We start from the raw sequence: 22,326 nt of genomic DNA on the forward strand, positions 1-22,326 counted from the left end.
ATTTTAGGCTTTAGGCTTATGGTTTTTTGAAGTTGGAAAACATAAAGGGTAAAATACAGATAATGTTATTAATTTATTAAAAACATAAAATTAAAAATCACATACCCATAGATGAATATTTCAGATCACACTGATCACACTGATGCATGACTTTGTCCTCGCGTCGTTTTCTTTTTTTTGAGGACAGTATTCGAGATCTTTTACGAGGCAGCTCAGCTGTGCTAATGTCGTCAGGAATATAGTTGTCGCTGTCATCTTCATCATCCTCAAAATCACCCATTTCAATTTTGAACAAACTGTCACTAGCAGTATCAAAACCATTACTGTAATCTGGAGTTTGCGTTCTGAAAAATTAGTACAATAGTTTACTATAGTTACTACTATATAAAAAGAAAGTTTGTTAAATGCTTAGAACTCTAAGCATGAACCATTTATGTAACATAACCTTAACTTGTCATTCATTAGCCGGGTCCTCACAGAATGAGCATACGCGGGAGGCAATTTCCTCAAGCACAAACCGGCCGAGGCACGTCTACACTTGCCGGTTTGTGTGTGTGGAAATTGCCTCGCACATACGTGCTTGCTCGCTTGCTCTGTGTGAACCTGCCTATTGAATAACAACTTCCATACTTAACAAATTGAAACCTAACTCCTTTCACTTAGCTGTATGGATTCCCTTACAACAATCCTAAAAGACATTTTTTAACAATTGAATCCCATTGAACAAAATATTTGTTTTTGATACTATTTTTTGTTCAATGAGAACATGTACTCTGCCATCCAGTTTTCACAAGAAAAAATACAAAATTAGCTAATAATGTAAGTAAATGTCACTCATTTGAAACACAGAATTAAATATTTATATATTAATTTATTTATACCTTGTTGCACATAAAATATTAAGTACATAACTAATACATGTGTACATAATAGTTACATAACAACCTAGAGTTTGTTAGTCAGAACATTTAATATTGCTTTGTTAAGTATTATGAAAATCACACTACAAATTTATTCCCTACAAAATTATATTTTAAAAGATATACCCGTCTGTTGAATCTTCTCTCTTTACATTTTCGAGGCTAGGGGCTGCGGCTGCAACTAAGCTGTGAATAGTCAACTTGTGGGCTGCCTCCGCAACAATACCACCAGTATCTCCTTTCTTACCGCACACATTGCACTGCCAACTAAAAGCAAACAAACTTATGTATATGATATAATTCACACATAATTAAATACAAAGAAAACATGATATATATCAATTACATTCATAAAACGTACGTTCATTAAAACTTTTATTAAAATTGGCACTGGCATAACATTTCAAGCATAACTTAACATAAAAATGTCAGTACAATTGTAATATCTGTTTATTTATTATTTCTATAGTATAGAAATAAATAAAAACATTTTTAAGTCTCTGATTTGACCTACAAGGTTAAATTTACATGTTATGTTCAAAATAAAATATGGTGACAGACCTTTCAATGTTGTCTGCATTCTTTGGCTTCCTTTTAGGTGCATTTTTTGGAATCTTCTTTTTTGTTTTTTCAGGTTTTCGGTGTCTCTTCTTTTTAGTGACTGCAAGTGGTTCATCTTCAGAATCAGGCCCTAGATCTCTATCCCTTGTGTTATAGATTTCATCAAAAACCTCCGTCTTTACTGCGCCAAGTTCAACAGGATGAGATGTTGTTTCAAATAAAGGATTTCTGCTAAGAATGTCCTCAAAGGCTTGCTTAAGCTTTAGATATTCTAGTTCTGCAGCTTCCAAGACATTAATAAGTTCAAAACAAGTCTTACACATATATTTGGGGCAATTTTCGGCTGCGGAGAGGTCTACGCGTGTGAACTTGTATAGGAAATCGTACAACGAGATGCCGGAAGCCGTATTACTGTTGTAGATATCAAGTCCGTCGCGGCCCCGGCTCGAGCACGTCACGCATTCGAGTGGCTCGGGTTTGACCCTTATCTCAACCTCCTTCTTAATATTCAATTCCACATCAACCTTACTATTATACCCAATGGTTCCGACACGACTGTCGGGGTTCAAAGATTCAAGTTCTGCCATCGCAATTGCTTTCTATACGAAGAAACAAAGCAAAAATTCGTAGTTCCGGGCGAATTATCAGACTAACCGAACTGGCAGCGAGAAAAAACCGTCATATTTCTATGTTAAACTCAGTAACTGCACCCAGTCAGAAATAATAAAAAAAAAAACAAGAAACAACCACCAAGCGAAGTTGAAAATTAATCGGTGACATTTTGACGGTCGGGTTGTCATTGTTCAAGTTATTCAATGTCTAATTTTTAGATGGCAACTTGGTTCTCTCAAGGGACCATAGACCACTCGATAGATCGCATGTGTTTTAATTGTTTTAAAGCTCCCACAGACGGGCGTACCGGATTGTGATCTTGGGCCGAGGTCAAGGGTGGGGGGGGGGGGGGGGCGAAACTTAGAAATGTAGTCAACAATAGTAAAGATGGAGGCAATTTCTATTAATTGAATCCAGACAACTACATTTGATTATGCAAACTACAGACAGATGCAGATTTATACAATTTAAAGGCATGGATACAATAATGAGAAGGTTTGCATATACCTCGTATGTGAAGACCTATATTTATTCATAATACTAATTTAAACTTTCACGATTTTTACACATTATTAGATTATAGAACGGGACTTAATCGCGTGTTAAGTTATACATTTACTTTCCACGTTTGGAGGACGGCGTTATCCCGTGATTCCCGTGGTCTCGGAGAAGATTGGCTCATCAACATCAAAGATATATGATCAACATTTAGCCGCGTGAGTTTTTGAAAAGTCGCAGGTAATCTTAAAGCCTCCTCAAGACTATCTGAGCGAACATACCGCGACGGGTTTAGACTCCACACTCGCACAACTTCACAGCGATTTCACAGTCTGGGGACCTACCGGGAAAATCGAATTTCTCAAATTGCGGGGATCTTTCTCTTTTACTCTCACTAAGACGTAATTAGAGTGAGTGAGAAAAATGCCCGCAATTGGCGAACTTCGATTTTCGCGGTAGGCCTCCTGGTTCGCGTCAAGATGGCGCCGAAGCGTCAGCTGGGCTCCTACCGGGAAAATCGAAGTTCATCAATTGCGGACATTTTTCTCTGTCTATCTAATTACATCTTATTAAGAGTAAAAGAGAAAGATCCCCGCAATTTGCGAATTTGGGTTTTCGCGGTAAGCCCCCTGATCGGATTTAGTTTGCGGCAAGGCACTGATTCAAACTAGGAACTGTCAAATTAATTTTTGGTTGATCAAGTTCGCACCCAATATAACCAAGTAGCCGCCATAGAAGATTCTGACAGTTCAGATTAACCGACTCGTGAGCGAATCGCGGCGCGAAACGATCGCGAGTATGGAGTCTTGCAAGTTCGCGCTCCGCGTCTCCTTTGACGCGGGCCAAATACCGACAAAAAACGGGGAATAAGGCGCGAAGGCGTGAACAATCTGCGAAATCGACGCGAGGGCCCTCCACACTCGCGTTCGCGGCTTCGCGCCTCGATTCGCGCACGAGTGTGGAGGGCCCTGGGCTACATCGGAACAAAAAACATCACATTTACGCCTCGCGCCAAAAATCTCACGGCTCATGTGCTGCCTCCTATAGTTCATGCACGCTCCCTATAGAACGGGACTCGTGTATTTATAAAACTTAATACACGAGTCCCGTTCTATAGGGAGCGTTTTTGTTCCGATGTAGCCCACAAGATGGCAGAACCTACTATGCACAAGAACACACGTGACGTGTAAATGTACATGTTTATGGTTCCGATTCAGGCCACAAGATGGCAGACCCTCCAACGAGCACGGTCCCTATTCTATTCAAAATGTTGTTACCTAGTAATCATAAAAAGTGTAAAAAGCCAAGTATAAACAGTTCATTATAAGTTTTTCTTTAATTGTGTGTTAATATTTCATCATATTAGTCAATAATTTAGAATATTTTGTTTGTGTAAAAACCTAAACTGATACTTTACACTAGGGCTTGACAAAATGTTCATATGACTGTATCGATAACTTGTCGGTATATTATAGTAGGTATGGAATTAGTTGTTCACAAGACATCATTAAGATACTAGACGAAACCCCGGCTTTGCTCGGGTAAAATAATAACTCTGGTACACTCAGTTAGTCAGTAGAAAAATGCGGCTATATAATTTTTAAGAAAAACCGGTGAAAGAACGATTATTGTTGATTTTAGTTTTCATACAATAAAATTAAAAAGACAGCGGCATTTGCCTAATTATGTAGAAAAGGAGGTGAATTAATCGACATTCATGCCAATATCATTTCTTCCTATTCGCAATTCTACACAGTCTAAATTCCTCACAGTAAGTATTTAACCACATTCGCTATTGTGCACAGTCATTATTTGTGTACAGTAGCGATTCAGCCTTTTCGCAATTCTGCACAATCTGAATTCTACACAACGGCATTTCACCACAGTCGCTACTGTGCACAGTCATTATTTGTGCACATTAGCGATTCTCCCTGTTCGCAATCTCGCACAATCTTAATTCTACGCAATATCATTTTCTCAAGCATGCAATGAAATATTGTCATTCTGTTCGGTATTTTAGGCTTCAAACATTTCGTTTCGGGCGGAGCACATCCAAGAAGCCGGCAATTAAATTAAAGGCCTAGGCCGACTAAGTACTATTTTTTAATTTTCATTTCACAAATATAGGAACACAGCATCATGACATTCAGAAATGAAAAAAATAATTGAAAACAATATTTCTTATTTAATAGTTGTTTTTAATTTCATTGCTAGTTTGAGAGAAGCACTATACATACCTAGGCGTGAAAAAAGGTTGCCTGCCTCATAACTATATGCATTCGGCCGGCAACCCCTTTCATCCCGGCCTCTGTAATAATGTTCTATTAATAGAATATATACTATATTTTTTAGCTTTTAGTCGTCTTTTCATTATCCTAATAAATAAATAATGATATTATTATCACATGATATTGCGTAGAATTAAGATTGTGCGAGATTGCGAACAGGGAGAATCGCTAATGTGCACAAATAATGACTGTGCACAGTAGCGACTGTGGTGAAATGCCGTTGTGTAGAATTCAGATTGTGCAGAATTGCGAAAAGGCTGAATCGCTAATGTGCACAAATAATGACTGTGCACAGTAGCGACTGTGGTGAAATGCCGTTGTGTAGAATTCAGATTGTGCAGAATTGCGAAAAGGCTGAATCGCTACTGTACACAAATAATGACTGTGCACAATAGCGAATGTGGTTAAATACTTACTGTGAGGAATTTAGACTGTGTAGAATTGCGAATAGGAAGAAATGATATTGGCATGAATGTCGATTAATTCAAGGAGGTAACATGTTTTTTTTTGCCACTGCACCCACCTTGACACATTTCAGATTTGCCCTATGGTTGACTGGTAAGATACCCGCAATAGGGTATTCGACTGTATTTAAGATAAATTATTTCACACCATGCATGAAATAAAGCACCAGATAATTATTAAAAAAACTGAATAGGATAGAAATATAAAAATGTGCCTTGAAAACCTAACTGCTTGGCAAAGAGAACAAATTGCCAAACGTGAACTATGCATCATTGAAGATTTCCGTTCTGTTCACTAAGATCACTATATTTATGCCTTTAACATTTGAGGAGTTCCCTCGAGTCCTCATGGACCCCATCGTCAGAACTCGAACTTGACAAAAATTTGCCTTTAAAATCTAATTTGCTTAACAAACACAGCGAAGATGACAAATCGCTAAACGTGTACTATGCGTCGTTGAAGAGTACCATTCTGATCATCATCAACAGTTCCACTTCATCAAATGTCACTTTTTAAAATGTATATGCTTGATTTGTTAAAGAAAATACAAAAATCACTATATAGGCTATATATAATACTTCATAGGCAGGGTCATTACCCACTAGGCCAGTCTGGTCGTCAAAACACCCCTCTCTTTTTGCGTCGGGAGTTAAAAACTTATAACACCCCTCTCTTTTTGCGTCGGGGGTTAAAAAGGAAGTGAAAGTTTGTAAAGGGAATTAATCATTTAAAAAAGGACATTCATCATTTAAATTTTTGTTAAAATAAAGAATGTTTGTGCATTTTTGACCAAATAGTCATTCCTTAAGGGGGTGAAAAGAGTAGTTTATACAGGGCAACCAGAATTACTAATTCCATACAGACGAAGTATCGTGCGAAAGCTAGTAATATTATAAATGCGAAAGTGGGTCTGTCTGTCTGTTACCTCTACACGCTTAAACAGCTGAACCGATTTGAATGGAATTTGGCATTGATATATTTTTTGTCATAGGGATGTTTTTTAGGGTTCCGCACCCAAAGGGTAAAACGGGACCCTATTACTAAGACTCCGCTGTCCGTCTGTTACCAGGCTGTATTTCAAGAACCGTGATAGCTAGACAGTTGAAATTTTCACAGATGATTTCTATTGCCGCTATAACAACAAATACTAAAAAGTACGGAACCCTCGGTGGGCGAGTCCGACTCGCACTTGTCCGGTTTTTTTATAATGTTGTGATAGTATAATGGACAATGGTACTGCCGGTCTACCAAGGTGACAAACGCTATCGCTTCAACAACGACACTCTTCCGTATTAGTGTGATAGTTGCGATTCGATCGCTACGGAGCGTAAGCGATTTGCACGTTGGCTACCTTCTTTCGTACATCCCGTAACAGTAATGCGAGTAGTTGCAATTGCAGCTCGGACAATGGCCCGTGGCGACCCCACCCTCGCAAAGCTCGCCCTCTCGCCACCACCGCACCACTCGCACCAAAGCCTACCGAACCGAGGTCAGTCTCGCCTCACGCCGAGTTGCCCGCTGCCGTACCCCCGTAACGCGTATACGAACAGCGACGCTTTCCCGCCGTTCGTTCGAATTGAGATTAACGATTTTTTCTGTGAACGAACATTTGCGTTATTTCCAATTGGCAAAACTACCCGAGTGGTACTTGTGATACAATTTGGGATAACTTACGACTTGACTACGTGTGCAGTACGCATTAATCAGGATATCTGAGCAAAACCTTATAACTGGTTCTGGTGAGTACAAAGCGCAGTCTTAATGTGTAGGTAGTTTGTCTGATATTAGAATTAATGATTGTCCATATTCAACTCAACGTTTCGGTCGCGGGGAGTCGTGAAGCTTCAGTAAAGGAGAAAAATAATAATAAGTAAGGTAAGGTGGGGTATGACTATCACCGGGACAAGACAAATAATGGGGTTGGCCGGTCGAAGTATTAAACAGATGGCGCCATCATAGCTTGCCCTGTCAATCCCTAGAATTGTGTCAAATTCTTGTTTTTTTTTTTGAATTTTGTGACCTGGATTCCAGTACTTTAAGCCAAATCTCATAGAACAAAACTAGAGACAGGGGCAAGCTATGATGGCGTCATCTATGCAAACCTTTGACAGTTGCCAACCCCATTGTATGGAATCCTCATACTGTTTGTCTTGCCCCGAGCAAAATAAACTATGTTCGTCTTACCCCACCTTACCTTCCATGTTTACATAAATGTAGAGAGGGTGGGGGCGAAAGATATTTGATATAGAAATAAAATGTACCTACTCATATCTTTCTCCCTTATAATTCGTTCACTGTTAAAAAGGGTAATCATCAAAGAGTAGTTAACAATTTTATTGCTTTTCATAAGCAGGTATTTATTTTAAAAATATGGGACTTAAGTTCTATCGATGTTCTAACTAACTGCATGTGTCTCAACCGATCATGTTCAAACTATTTTTTTTTGTACTCTATTATGGCTAGTCCTCTGTTATTTTTTCATATTTTTTTGAACTTTGGTTTGAAAGTTAAAGAGGGATAAACATTATTTCGGCCTTTAGAAACGGGTTTTTTTCCTAAAGTAATCAATATATCCAAAAAAGTTTTTAGAAACATTAACGTTATTTATAAAGACCCATTTAATGATGTGTAACACGTTGGTAGTCTCTGATTTTTTTGTGACAATTAGTTACATGTATGGAGTGCCCCAGGTGTACCCTTGTTTTGTCGACAACCTTTTCATCAAATATTATTTCATCGACAACGATTCATCTAAACTTTAGTACTAGTAATATTGTTTGGCGTTATTATATTTCAACTACTATTTATTTAAATAAATCTTACTACGTAGAAATACTATTTAACGAATATTACTTAATCGCTGATTTGTTTCAAATTACATATCTTAATTGGCACAACTACAAACCATTGCAATTCATTTCTTCGACGTTGCTAGAAGTGAGTTAGGTTAGGTTAGAACTGCGACCCCCAAGAAAACGAACTGTTGCCAGAAGTGGGTTAGGTTAGGTTAGAACTGCGACAACCAAGAAAACGAACTGCTGCCAGAAGTGAGTTAGGTTATGTTAGAACTGCGACCCCCAAGAAAACGAACTGTGGCAAGAAAAGCTACAAATTACATGTAAGAAAAATGAATTAAAACACCCCAAAATGAAAAGCCATTACATGAATTTTATTGAAATAAGTCAACTACCAATTAAAAGACCTCGGTTCAAATTACCTAGAATCGAGTCCTCGACGCAATGACTTGTCGATGAAATAAAAAAAGACGTGTGGCACTCGGGGACTGCCGCGGTAAAGCTATTGCATAGCATTTTGTATCAACTTATGCAATTATAATTATTTATTTATTTTATTTATGCAGTATTTCTTTTTCTTTGATATTAATACCACCATAACCAACCACCAGTAAACCAGTATAACGATATGATCTCAGTTGATAGGGATCTCGAGGTTCTGTTCACTTCTGATGGTTTTTCGGAAAAGACAAGTACGCTTGACAAGAGATAATGTAAACACTGGTAATTCGTAGTTACTCCTGGTATTTATATATTCCAATCGTTCACCGAGCGCACGACTCAAGATAACCAATATAAAAGTGTGAACCTTGTTTATTCATAGTTACGATACGTATACGGATTCACTTATATTGGACAAGTTGTAAGTCATGGGAATAAGCGCCTTCAACGTCGGTCTTTATTAGGTAGCGTCAGGAAACAAATATTTATAAAAAATATACGAAATTAAAATAAATAGGCACTTTATTTATTTTATGGAAAACAATTTTTTTTTCGCTAACACATTAAATAAAATATGTAAAACTGTATGTATTTTATATGTAAAACCGATAGTTTATCTATACAATTAAAAAAAATATGCGGAGAGGGCGGTATAAAAAGGAAAATTATAATGTATGGAGAAAAAAATTTTTCATAAAAAAACGAAACCGAGCATCATTTTTAATTTTCACAATTCAATCGCTAGGCATTTCCACAGCTGCAGCTCGTTTTAAAATAGAAATAAGTGAAAGTTTTTTCTCTAAACATTATAGTTTTCATTTTTTTAACGTTAATACTGATTTTGAAGTTATATTTTTTTTAAATCATTCCCTATCGAAGGCGAAATTAGCAATGTCCCACTTTTCTCGATTTGAGACGGCAGCGTGCCCTTACATTAGAATGTTCAATTTAAAGTATTCGTTCTGATTTTCATCGTTTTCATTTTCATCACCTTAGTTGCTCTACAAAGAGGACAAATTAATACAAATACTCAAACGGTAAATACGTAGTTAGGGAGTTTCGTTCTGTTTATCATCAGCAGTTCCACTACACTAATTGCCAGTTTTTGAATGAAAATGCTTAATTTGTAGACAAACAATACAAAAATCACTATATGTGTACCTATAAGATTTTAAGTGTTCCCTCAATTCTTCATGGATTCCATCATTAGAACTTTGAACCCGGGACGGGACCATCGGCTTTATAGGCAGGGTCACTGCCCACTAGGCCAGACCAGTCATCATACATTTTACTTGACAAATAGAGATGATTATTATTTATTTCTTTTGTTTATGATAAAAGGTTAAATTTGATTGATCTAATATCTGTTCTAAATATTTTTTACACAGTTTTCAACATACATAAATACATCTTAAAACTACACTATAACTCGCATATTAAAATTGTAAATCCGAGCTCTCGTTAAAAATGTTGTCCATAGTTTTCCTATTGTTGTACAAGTACTATTTAGTAATTTTTGATGGACTATTCCCGATATTTGGGTTTCAAGTTAATGCAAGATATTGTTTTAACAATACTATCAGAAAAACTGGATTTTTGGTTAACAACCGGTTATTCGTAAGTATATTAAAATAAAAACCGGTTACATTCTATAGTTTCAAGGAATAGGAGCACATGATTTAAAAAGTTGCATTATTTATAAAAAAAATTGCTGACTCGGGCATGCATGCACTGCATGAAGCGGGCATGCCTACTTGACACTCGGATAAACGTGTTTCTCACATGGGTAATGCATTATTTAGCTGTCGCGCTCACTCAATAACAAGGAAATTTTTAATTTTATTTAGAAAAAATATGTTTTCAAATGTTATAATAGTACTTACGAATGAAAAGTGATACCGTGAGCTTTGTTTTTGTGCTTGGAGCTATTGAAGCACTGGAAAAAGGCGCAACACGGCATTCTTTGGCAATATTTTATCGAATTTGATGACAATGTTGACACTTCAGCGTCACCCATACGACTAATTCAATATAGGTCCCGGAACCTATATTTTGTGGCTCACGATCGACCGCCTGGTACCTCATCTACCCCTATTACGTACATCAATGATACATACAGATTACTATAAACAGCTGCTTATGTATTTGTCCGATTTCGGAGCAGCTCGTCTCGATTCGTGCGAGTTTCGTAGAGTAGTACCATAGAAATAGGATAGTATAGAACGACTGTCAAACTTCAAAAGTGTGACCAAAAATGAAATGCAAGTGTGTGCGTAAATTGTCTATGTGCGAACAAAAATAGTGATGTCATGTTACAACATATTAATAATCTATCGATGTTTAACTGCTTTATCGACTACTTTTTCAAATGTGTTTGTTTTTATAAAAAATGTAATAGGTATGAGTATTATTACTACTATTAGACCTTATTAGCGCCTTTAGTACCTTTAATTTTCTTTTACAGCGGACGCATAGTAAATAACAATACTGATAGTGATAACCGAGGCTACAGTTACAGTCGTTTCAGTCAGCATCAAAATGGTCAAATATATAGGTACACATGTGTCACAATGGTCAAATATATATTGTTACTTATTTTACAGTACATATGGAGCTACTTTACCGCACTAGTGCGATAATTAGCACATTACGTAACTATATCGAACATTTTAAGGGCCATATGTATTGTAATACATTTGCGAATAGTTAATTCGAAACTCGTGTCGACTTAAAATCGTATCGCCACTCATTGCGATTTTTTATTTTTCTCACCTGGTTTGGTGTTCTGGGACGTTTACTTACTTACTACTTACTCCGTTGGCTCAGCGACCCAAAATGAGACTTGGCCTCCGACACAAGACAGCGCCACTTTTCTCGGTCCTGTGCGACCTCTCGCCAATTGTCGACTCGAAGCTCGCGCAGATCCGCCTCCACCATGTCGCTCCAGCGATACCTAGGGCGTCCGATAGGACGTCCTGCTAGGCGACCCAGGTACGCTCTTTTTACGTTTTTTCGTTTTTACTTGACTAAATTACTAACGTAGTCCGATCAAGCATTATGGAACCCGGCGCTGTCGGTAAAGCAGGTGACTCGCGTTGATAAAGCAGGTTTCTGTCGTATGCGGGTGTGAGTGGTGTAACATGTGCAATGTCGTTAACACAAACACATGCTAAGTGTTAACAGTAGGCGCAAATAGTTGACTTACCAAAGAAAATTTGAAATTCGCGCCTTTTCCGCCTGACAAGTTGGGTTGGGTGTGTATACGCTGTCTTGTGTTAGCGGCAAAGCCGTGGAAAAGTGGTTAAAATGTAAGTAATGTGTTGGAAAGTGAAGTTTAAATTTATCGCTGAACATGTGCATCTTCAAAAAAGGTATTATAACAATCGTTATTATTTTACGTCGGTTATAAAGGTTAATATCTTAATGATGTCTTGTGAACAACTAATTCCATACCTACTAATATACCGACAAGTTATCGATACAGTCATATGAACATTTTGTCAAGCCCTAGCGTAAAGTAACAGTTTAGGTTTTTACACAAAATATTCTAAATTATTGACTAATATCATGAAATATTAACACACAATTGAAGAAAAACTTATAATGAACTGTATAAATTGGCTTTTTACACTTTTTATGCTGTTAATTTGATATAATATCGTTACGAAAATTTCGCTACGATTATCATAATTACCTGTGAAATGAGTATTTCCCTGGGTTTTTTGGCCCTGAAACACAACAATCCGGCACACAACATGACACCATCTTCACTAAATTACTTACTTAATATTTATTTTTGATTTTGATTCTCGTATATTTTTAACGTTAAAAAATACGGCAATATGATTTTGGCCGCCTCGGCCGCCTTCGAATTCAAAAAATGGTTACGTTTTCTCATATGTAGTCTGCCTCTTTCACACTCGTGGCTTGTTCATATACGTGATGGCTTCCCTTTCGCACACTTCATCTGTCTGTCAAGCGAAGCGTATGACAAGTCTCTGAGTAGTACAATACGTCTAATCGCACGCACACAACGCCGTGTCGAAGACTGCCGAACTGAAACGACGTTAGACGAAGTGGGGAGCGTGAGGTTTTTTCGTTACGGAATTTCTGGATTCGGTCCCCGCGCTCAAGGCCCGCGATAGAAGCTATGCAATAGCTTAAAATACTTGAAACGTTGTCTTTTAAGCAATAATTCGATTAAATATCTGTCGGCAATTCAATGGTAAACCAGTGCCCCTCTAACAAACTTATTCCATAATTTACCAATAATAATATATTTACCAATTTGGGTATAAACGAGTAAATACTGCTAAATTGAGTAAATACTGAGTATTTAGTCGTGAATATTTACTCACTACCCATATCTAGTTGCACTACGGCATGGTTGGTTAGCTAACGATAACGATTCATTAAAAAGTTTTCGGCAAGTTCGACCGAATTTCACCTTCCCATAGACAAATCATTCTCATTAACTATGTGTTGAATTGTAATGAAACTTTGCACGTACAATAACATGAGGTGTAGTGTAATTAATTTATATAGCTCCAATTTATGAAACAAACGAAATAGAGAGCAAAAACAAGTTTTATAGGATAAACTCAACTTCACTGTATTTGTTTAACTATGGTGTTTGAAGCTACATAAACTAATTACACGACTAGATATACCTTATCCTATTGTAAGCACAAAGTTTCAGGCAAACCAAGCAAGTCCTTTTAAAATGGGAGCTAACTACGTTTGTATTAGGAACCAAACTTGCTGGGGACCCCAAGATTTACGATGTACATTTTAGGGGGGCTCTCAACTTTATCTTCATATCTACATCATTTAAGCTACTCGGTCAAGTTAGGTAATGTTTTTGTGTAAATTTGGGATGCCGAATTCATTTATAGCATCACATTGGCTCTATTCCGTATTAAATCCTGATAATTTCATTTTTCTGTATTAAATCCGGCCGTAATCGTGGAAAAATCGCGGTCCCGGTAGTAATTTGGTAGCTCAGATGGGGCAGAGCATGGGGTAGTGATCCAGCTCGCTGAACAAAAAAATTAAAACCCCTACCCTACGCTATAATATGCCAACAAAATCCATTTTGAGTCAAAAATGCCTTAGGTACATTGTTTTGGAAAAGACCTGATAATACTCTTCAAACTGTTGGATCAATTTCTATGAAACATAGCTAAAAGGAACTAACGCAAGAAAACTCGCTTTCACGTAAAAAAGGCATCGAAATCGGTCCATCCGTTGGAAAGCTACGATGCCACAGACAGACAGACATTGGTTTCAAACATGAACCTTACTTTTTGCGTCGGGGGTTAAAACAGTCATTTCATAACCGCTTTCCTCGTGTCGATATACACGCGACACGAACACATTCACAACTCGAGGCCTGCTGAGAGTGTTGAGCGGTGAATGGCTCAAAATAGATAAGTGGGTACGTGTACAGTCAGCATCAAAAGTAACGGATGAAACAACGCGCCAAAAGTATCTGATATTCCGTATAACTTTTCCAAATGTAGATAATTTTCTAAAATTCGCGTTCAAAAATATATCTTTTACAGTCTTAGGTGTTCTATATTAAAGACATCACTTTTTGTTAAGCTGTTACAAAATGAGGCGTTATTTGATCCGCTACTTTTGATGCTGACTGTACGTGTGTGTGTGTGTGGTAATCGGCTTGCCACGAAGTCACAATTTCGTCCTAAGCGACTCTACCTACTTATCTCTAGGAATCTGAATAAGCATTCAATAAAGATTTGTGAAGCGCTTTAGTGCCAGAAAGCTGCAATATGCCAGGAATATATAAATCAATCATGTCCACAAAGGGTTAAAATAAAAAAGATAAAAAATGGTTTTTCCCTACAAGCCCAGCAAACATTTTAAGTAAGTGTTTTTCCTAGGCTGAAGAAATATTTCCAATTTAAGTAAAAGTACGTCCTACGCACTAATTATTTTCACACATTGAACACTTTTACTGCCAAGGCAAACCAAATCAAATCTACTGACTGACTGATTGATTCATCAACGCAGAGCCAACATTACATACTTACGCTAGAATGTTAAAATTCGCCCGCTAGGTTGCATTTCTAAAATTTACAAGTGATTTTGTTGAAGCGATTCTGAAAAATTCTACCCCTAAGGGGGTTAAAAAAGGGCTTGGATGTTTGTATAGAGTTCATGTTTTATTTTAAACTAGGAACTTGACACTTCGAAAAAATATATTATATTAAACTAAAAGTAATTTCATATTTTTTATAATTCTAAGAGAGTTAAAAGGGGACGAAAGTTTGTATGGGAATCAAGATTTTTTTAAAGTTAGGAATTTGAAATTGTATGAAAAGGTATTAATATTAATTTATAATAAAAATTATATCAGTGTTTTTGGATATTCCTCCCCTAAGGGGGTTAAAAAGAGGATGAAAGTTTGTATTGGGAACAAATTTTATTTTAAGCTAGAGATATAAACCTTTGTAAAAGACTTGTTTATTAAACACAAGAAAAATCATTTCAGCGTTTATGAAAATCCATCCCTTTAAGGTGGTGAATAGGGACTTAAAAATTTGTACCGGGTACAGACATTTTTGCAAGGAACTTGAAACTTCTTAGGAAGACACTATCGACCCGATTCGAAGAATGAGATACGATAACGATAAGTTCTGTAGGGATTCGAAGAATGAGATACGATAACGATAAGTTCTGTAGGGCTTCTTTAACATCTGTGTGTGATTCATATTAAAAGTACTAAACAAAGCTTAAGTAAGTAGGTACTACTCGTATTACTCGAACAACTCCTAAGGGCAGGAAAGTGTGCAACCTTCCAGGCAATACCTCCAAAGTTACTTAAGTACTATGGAAGGAACACCCTCTTTCATGTGTTACAAAGTTGACTTTATAGTAGGTGGTGCGTTTAGTGCGATGGTCGTGGCCGCGGTCCCATAGCGTATAAAAAGTCGGCGCACCATGACGAGCCAACGGGGAGACCCAGTTAGGCACGGGCCAATACATCATGCGTAATGGAAGCGAATGAGGAACTGCTTTTGTCTCTCAATTTAACGTTCTAACAATGTATCTCTAAAAATCTAGGCATTACATTACAAAAGGACCATACTACAAAGACCTTGAGCTTTACTACAATAATCATTTGCCGCCACAACCAAGTCGAAGAAAACAGCGGCACGACCGTACCATCCCTTTCTCGAGGCAGTTGAGGCCATTTTGTTGCATTTCATTTTTAGGCCAACTTCGTTGTGGATACAGCTAGAAGCCAGTAACCAAGTAGGCATTGTATAAACATAATATATTAAAAAATAATTTAATTTGAACTAGTAGTTTAAGAATGGCCAAACAACTTTTCCCAAAGTATCACACCCAAATTATCATATCCCAAAAAATGTTTGGCAAAACAACTATTCCCAATTTTACAGTTAGCGATAGTTATTTGTGCAACAAGAGAGGAAAGTTGGTTTTTCTTGCGAGTGTTGATTTTGAGTCCCGAGTAAGCGAAAGATTATATAATTGAATCACGAGCTAAGCGAGTGATTCTACGTTAGAATCTTGAGCGTAGCGTGGGACTCAAAAACACGAGATGTAAAATAACTTTGCTCTCGGGTGACACACAACTTTTCACCTCAGTAGTGAGAACATATTAAAGGTTAAAAAAAATCAACATCAAGTAATGTTAAACACATTTATTTACATTCATGAATGAAAGGCATCATCATTATGATGAAAGCTTCTAGAAATATTCCTATATTCATGGCCTTCACTAAATTAAAAAGCTACTTTGTCTCACTCCCTGAAGTGACGAAAGTAGGCTAGTTCGAGCTGCTGAGGTAAAAACCCTTTTTTGGCAAGTTATTGTTTTGCAAAAAATGACTTGGTCAAGTTTCATTTCACCAAATATTATTTAGCCAAATGTATCGTTAGGCATAACTTTCATTTCCCAAAATATTGCATGGCATACGATTTACACCCCAATAGAATTAGAGAGCCAAGTATATTATTTTCATTACACTTGCTAAAAAAAGAACTTATTTCATGCAGGTGTACTGAAGGACAAAGGGACAATGGCCTATATTGTTTCCGGGTGCACTACATTTCTAATAATTACTTTTCATATATTATAGTTTGATATATCGTTATTTTGAATAACGTAATAATTGGCATACTACCTTAATACCTAATTAACGGCAAATAAAAATTTATTATTGGTATAATGGTCATAAGGTATACTTTGCCAAAATTATTACATACTCTAAAGTAAGTATATTATTTGTTCTAACAAGTGACATCACTTAATTATTTGTGTGGTATAATGAGTGCATGACATAAATGGGTTAGGTTAGGTTGGAACTGCGACTCCGCACAAAGGAATAACTGGGTCAAAATTCTTTTCGTTGTCTTGTTTTTTGTCCACAAAAAAGGTGACGGAATGCAGCTTTTTGTATTAGATGAAATTTAGTTATTATAATTTTTTATGTAAAATATAATCTATAGCTAGAAAGACATACATATAGGACTCAACTTTTTTATTTATTTGATAGAAAACATAGATACAAGCGAGACAGAGTATTCTGAAACAAAACAACAAAATGAATTTGGACCCAACTACCTAGCAAAAGGAGGGTTAGGTTAGGTTAGAACTTCGACCCCCCGTAGAATCAAAAACCTTGACAGAATAGGTTAGGTTGAGTTAGATGGCATGATAATCTGTACTTAGTTATATGGCCTGCGTACTACTTGTTATAAAAAATATGTAAAACTTTACGTTATAATTAATTTATATATGACAAAACATGTTACCACATATAATATTATATCATCTTGCATTATAACAAATGTATGGTAGTTTTTTTTATAATTATATTAAGCATTACACAGCCATTGTTCCCGTGGGAATTATGGCTTATGTTTTTTTTTTAATTCTGTGACTTATTCATGCAAACCTTGGTTTGCTCCTTGAGCATAAATGAGTTTTGCTTTTAAAATACAGACGTTTATAATTTATTATTTCGTTTATGTTTAAAAATTTTTAAATAAATCAATATATAATTATTTAATTTGATTAATTAAACAGCCTTTTTAAATATTTTTACATAAATTTCAACCGTGGCTGAATGCCGAATCTATGCTTTCGATGCCTAACTTGTCAAGAAATTTCCGAATGCCGGACGAATGTTTCATATATGTCACCGTATTTAAGAATTATTTCGCTTAAAATTTAGTTTTTTCTAAAGTAAGTGTGATGAAAAACATTATTTATTTATACTTTATTGCACATAAAATATTAAGTACCTACAAATGGTGGGCTTAATGCCTTAAGGCATTTTCTACTAGTCAACCATACCATCAACGGGTCAAAAAGAGACGTCTGTTAGGTGCAGGCATTGTGTGTAACTCCGGGGGTAAGAATATTGCAAACTCGGGTCTTTAATTCCTTCCAGTCTGCGGCTGTCGGGAATAACCACCAACTCATGTCCAAAGTTTCACTTATCCCCCTCGTTGCACACTGTACCATTTTCTTTCATGGCGAGAATTTTTATTTTTCCTTTCAGTTGAAAAATGTAATGCCAAACTTGGTTATTTTCATCAGTTTGGTTATGTTTTATCAGTTTGGTATCATAGATATAATATGTATGATATATATAATCTTCATTTTACGCGAACGGATGGGATTTGGTGAACCATAACCGTTAAAATAGTATATCTAATAATAAACTTTTTAGAATTACATACTTATATTTATTAGGACAGAGGACTAATCCCAACAGGGCCTAGTTTACCCTCTGGGTTGGAAGGTCAGATGGCAGTCGCTTTCGTAAAAACTAGTGCCTATGCCAAATCTTGGGATCAGTTGTCAAGCGGACCCCAGGCTTCCATGAGCCGTGGCAAAATGCCGGGACATCGCGAGGAAGAAGAAGAAGAAGATTTATTAGGACAAAAAATAAAGATTAAGTAATGAAGATTCAGTTAACAATTCAGTATAGTGTGACTGGTAAACTTTTCTGTGTCTTAGTTAGGAAACTAGATAGGATGCTAGTTAGGAAGACTGAATTAAGTAAGGTGTGTAAAGCGTCTTACTGTCCAAGTCGACACTACTCGACACACCTTACTTAATTCTGCCGTCCTATCTGGCATCCTAACTAGGATCCAAAAAATAATGGCTTTTGGTTAGTGCAGTTACTAAACGCGGTATTAGATTTAGGAAATAGTATTATGAACTAAGTTAGATGTGGATGTGTCAGAATCCTATATAGTAAAAGTATATAGTAACCGCGTTTAGTAAGAGTCTGACTGCACTAACTAGAAACATTTTTTTAGTCAAAGTCAAAGTCAAAATATTCTTTATTCAAATAGGCCTAGCAACAAGCACTTTTAAATCGTAAAATTTTACAAATATCATCTTAATCTTAATATCAGAGCAATTTATTGATGCAGTTATTATTGTTCTAAAAAAACATTGAATTATTATAGATATGGTTAACTTAATAATAAGAATTTCACAAAAGGATCGTCAAACATCAAAATTGTATAAAAATACTAGTCTAGAAACTTTCTAGAATAAAATCTAAATGTCAAAAAATACTGTATATATATACATTGAATTATCAATTTCATCATTATTAACATACTTAACAATAAATAATTCATTCTTTACAATCACACTTAATCCCACGGTGTTTCATCATTCATGTAGTCTTGTAAGCTATAATAGGCTTTAGAAATAAGCTTACGTTTTACATTATTTTTAAATTTACCAACAGACAATTCAGTTATAATATTAGGAAGATTATTGTAAAATCTTACACAATTACCCATGAATGATTTTTTAATTTTATGGAGCCTAGTGAAGGGCACTGCGAGCTAATGCTTATTTCTAGTATTAATATTATGTATTACACAGTTTTTCTTAAAACTGGCAATGTTTTTATGTACATACAGAATATGCTCATAAATATATTGACAGTGCACTGTCATTATGTTAATGTCCTTAAACTTATCTCTAAGTGTGTCTCTATGGTACATTTTATATTTTGCACGAATAGCCCAATTCTGCAGAACAAAAATGGTATTTATCTCTGAAGCACTGCCCCATAGTAAAATACCATATGACATAATGCTATGGAAGTAACTAAAGTAAACTAATCGAGCTGTTTTCACGTCTGTTAACTGACGGATCTTGCTCACTGCAAAAGCTGCAGAACTCAGTCTATTCGAGAGAATAGCAATATGGGGACCCCATTGTAGTTTAGAATCTAAAGTTATACCAAAAAAAACTGTACTATCTACTAGTTCCAATTCCTCATCATTGACAATGACACTTGTTTGCTCATTCCTTATGTAACTTCTAACAAACTTAATGCACTTAGTCTTTTTCTCATTTAACAATAAATTATTAACATTAAACCAATTTACTATTTTAGAAATAGCATTGTTTACATCACTGCAAGCTTGTTGCTGTCGTTTGACTTTGAAAATAATTGAGGTATCGTCTGCAAACAATACTATATCATGGTGGGTATTTACCAGGTAAGGCAGGTCATTAATGTAGATAAGGAACAGGAACGGCCCCAATATTGATCCCTGCGGTACACCCATAGAGACCAATGACCCCGGTGATCGCTGTCCACTCACATCAACCCTTTGTATTCTACCGTGTAAGTAAGACTTTATTAAATTCAGTGCCGAGCCTCTTACTCCATAATAGTGCAGTTTCCTGATCAATGTTTCATGACAGACGCAATCGAAGGCCTTAGATAAATCACAGAAGATACCTAAAGCATCTTGTGACTCCTCCCAGGCATCGAAGATCTGTTTAATTAGCTCAACAACAGCGTCGGTTGTTGAGCGACCCCGTGTAAAACCAAATTGTTTGTTATGCATTAGATTATTAATGTTAAAATGTTTCAATAACTGACTCAAAACTAATTTTTCAAAAATTTTGCTGATTGTTGGTAACACTGATATCGGTCTAAAGTTAGTGCAGGGGTTGGATGTGCTACCTGATTTAAATAAAGGAGTGACTTTACTATATTTCATTAGATCAGGAAGCTCACCGCAGTCAACACTGTTATTAAATATAACTAATTACCAGGTCTGGCGCTACAACTTCTATTAAGGATTTGAGAGTATTTGTATGAACGGAGACTCCCATAAAGGTCACTAGTTTTTTTTTACATTAATTGATTTAAACGCCTTTAATATATCTGAGGCACTCACATGTTCAAAATTAAGGTTTCTAAATTTAGGATAGTATTTAGCTTAAGCGCTAATAGGGTCTTATAATTGTAATAATACTCGTATCACATTAAAAAAAAAAAATTCAACCAACATTTGAAAAGTAGTCGATAAAGCAGTCAAACTCCGATATATTATAAATGTTGTACATGACATCACTATTTTTGATCTCTCATAGACAATTTACGCACACACTTGCATTTAATTATTTCTCGCGCTTTTGAAGTTTGACAGACGTTCTTGTTCATATAGTTCTGTGGTGAAACCCATTAGTACATTATGATACAAGTGTGCTAAGTTGGTCATTACACACGAGGCGATATTGTGCGCGCGAGCTGTAAGAGCGAACGCGCAATAAGAAAGCCGATGTGTGTAATGACCAATGCATACGCGTTTCATACGACGTTTTTCAACACACTTGCGAGGAAAAAAACAAAACTTATAAATTAGTTTTTTTTTTGTCAAAACTTTAAAAGTTTTTCAAAATGGTGACTCACAGTTTTAACATCGAATAATTGCACCAAAGCGTGCTGGGCTTGTAGGCACTTATTCGCCAGTTCATTGAAGTAAGCTACCAACACGTTTTCCGAGAAAGACTGGGCGTTTTTGCTGATTTTCCATTGAATAAAAGTTTCATATGCCTCCAATTATTTTTCACCCGATTTTGATGGTAAACGGTTTTCGTAATCGACTCTTGCCTCTATTAGTACGAGTATTAGTGACAGCGTCAATTTTATGTGTTCTACATTTTCAATGCTTGAAAATGACATTTTCGTCAATATATAAACTAAAAACATGCATAACTGAAATACTACTACTAAATACTAATACTACTGACAAATACGGAAAATGGCTAGCGCGTTATTTTTTTTACGAAGGATTCCAATGCGCGCGCAAGGCAAAGGCGCGAACGAATTCGACAAACAGCCAATTTAAAAAATGTAAAAAAGCTAATTTTTCGTATTTCTATTCGACGGATGGAGGTCAAATCGGTAAAATATTATGTTTATTAATGGTAAAATGCGCTGGTTCATTGATAGTAGTTTATTCATTGAACACAAGAAGAAGAATGCACAAACAGAATGTAAAAAAGAACATAAACTAACAATAAAACAATAGAATTCAAAAATATAAAAAAGTATAAAAAGTAAACATCTTCTAAAAAGGTGCGTCGCCCACATTTCCCCCCTTTTTTATTAAAGGGGCAGCTTCACCAGCTTCCGCAGGGGCCGCCGCAAAATGCCTCCCAGGGTGTGCACGTCCGCAACTCGTGTGATACCATCAGGGCCAGGGAAAACAGCTGTGATGCGTCCACGGGGCCAGGAACCTCTAGAAGTATTGCCGTCCGCAATGAGCACCAAGTCACCGACTGCAATCTGGGGAACCTCACCTCGACCACGTCTGGGTATTAGTGTTGGTAGGTACTCTTTCAACCAGCGGCGCCAAAAATGCTCTGACAATCTCACGGCCTTACGCCAGCTAGTTCGTGACAGAAGGTCCGTTTCT

The 22,326-nt window shown here is 36.4% G+C and overlaps 2 protein-coding genes across 2 annotated transcripts in view; one reads left to right on the forward strand and one right to left on the reverse strand.

The window, feature by feature from the left end:
• Positions 1–2,292, reverse strand: part of LOC133518482 (zinc finger protein 37 homolog) — a 55,602-nt gene extending 53,310 nt beyond the window's left edge. Inside the window, exons 1-3 of the mRNA XM_061852196.1 lie at positions 1,482–2,292; positions 1,047–1,187; positions 106–344 (exon numbers count right to left, since the gene is read on the reverse strand). Of these exons, the coding sequence (XP_061708180.1) occupies positions 106–344; positions 1,047–1,187; positions 1,482–2,068 (967 nt within the window). The 5' untranslated portion in view covers positions 2,069–2,292. The remainder of the gene's footprint in view (positions 1–105; positions 345–1,046; positions 1,188–1,481) is intronic.
• Positions 2,293–2,929: 637 nt separating this feature from the next.
• The window catches only part of LOC133518621 (protocadherin beta-16), a 104,747-nt gene continuing 85,350 nt past the window's right edge, over positions 2,930–22,326 (forward strand). Inside the window, exons 1-2 of the mRNA XM_061852299.1 lie at positions 2,930–4,290; positions 5,372–7,083. The gene's annotated coding sequence lies outside the window, so the exon portion shown is untranslated. The remainder of the gene's footprint in view (positions 4,291–5,371; positions 7,084–22,326) is intronic.

Source organism: Cydia pomonella, chromosome 1, assembly GCF_033807575.1.
Source record: "Cydia pomonella isolate Wapato2018A chromosome 1, ilCydPomo1, whole genome shotgun sequence".
NCBI lineage: Eukaryota > Metazoa > Arthropoda > Insecta > Lepidoptera > Tortricidae > Cydia > Cydia pomonella.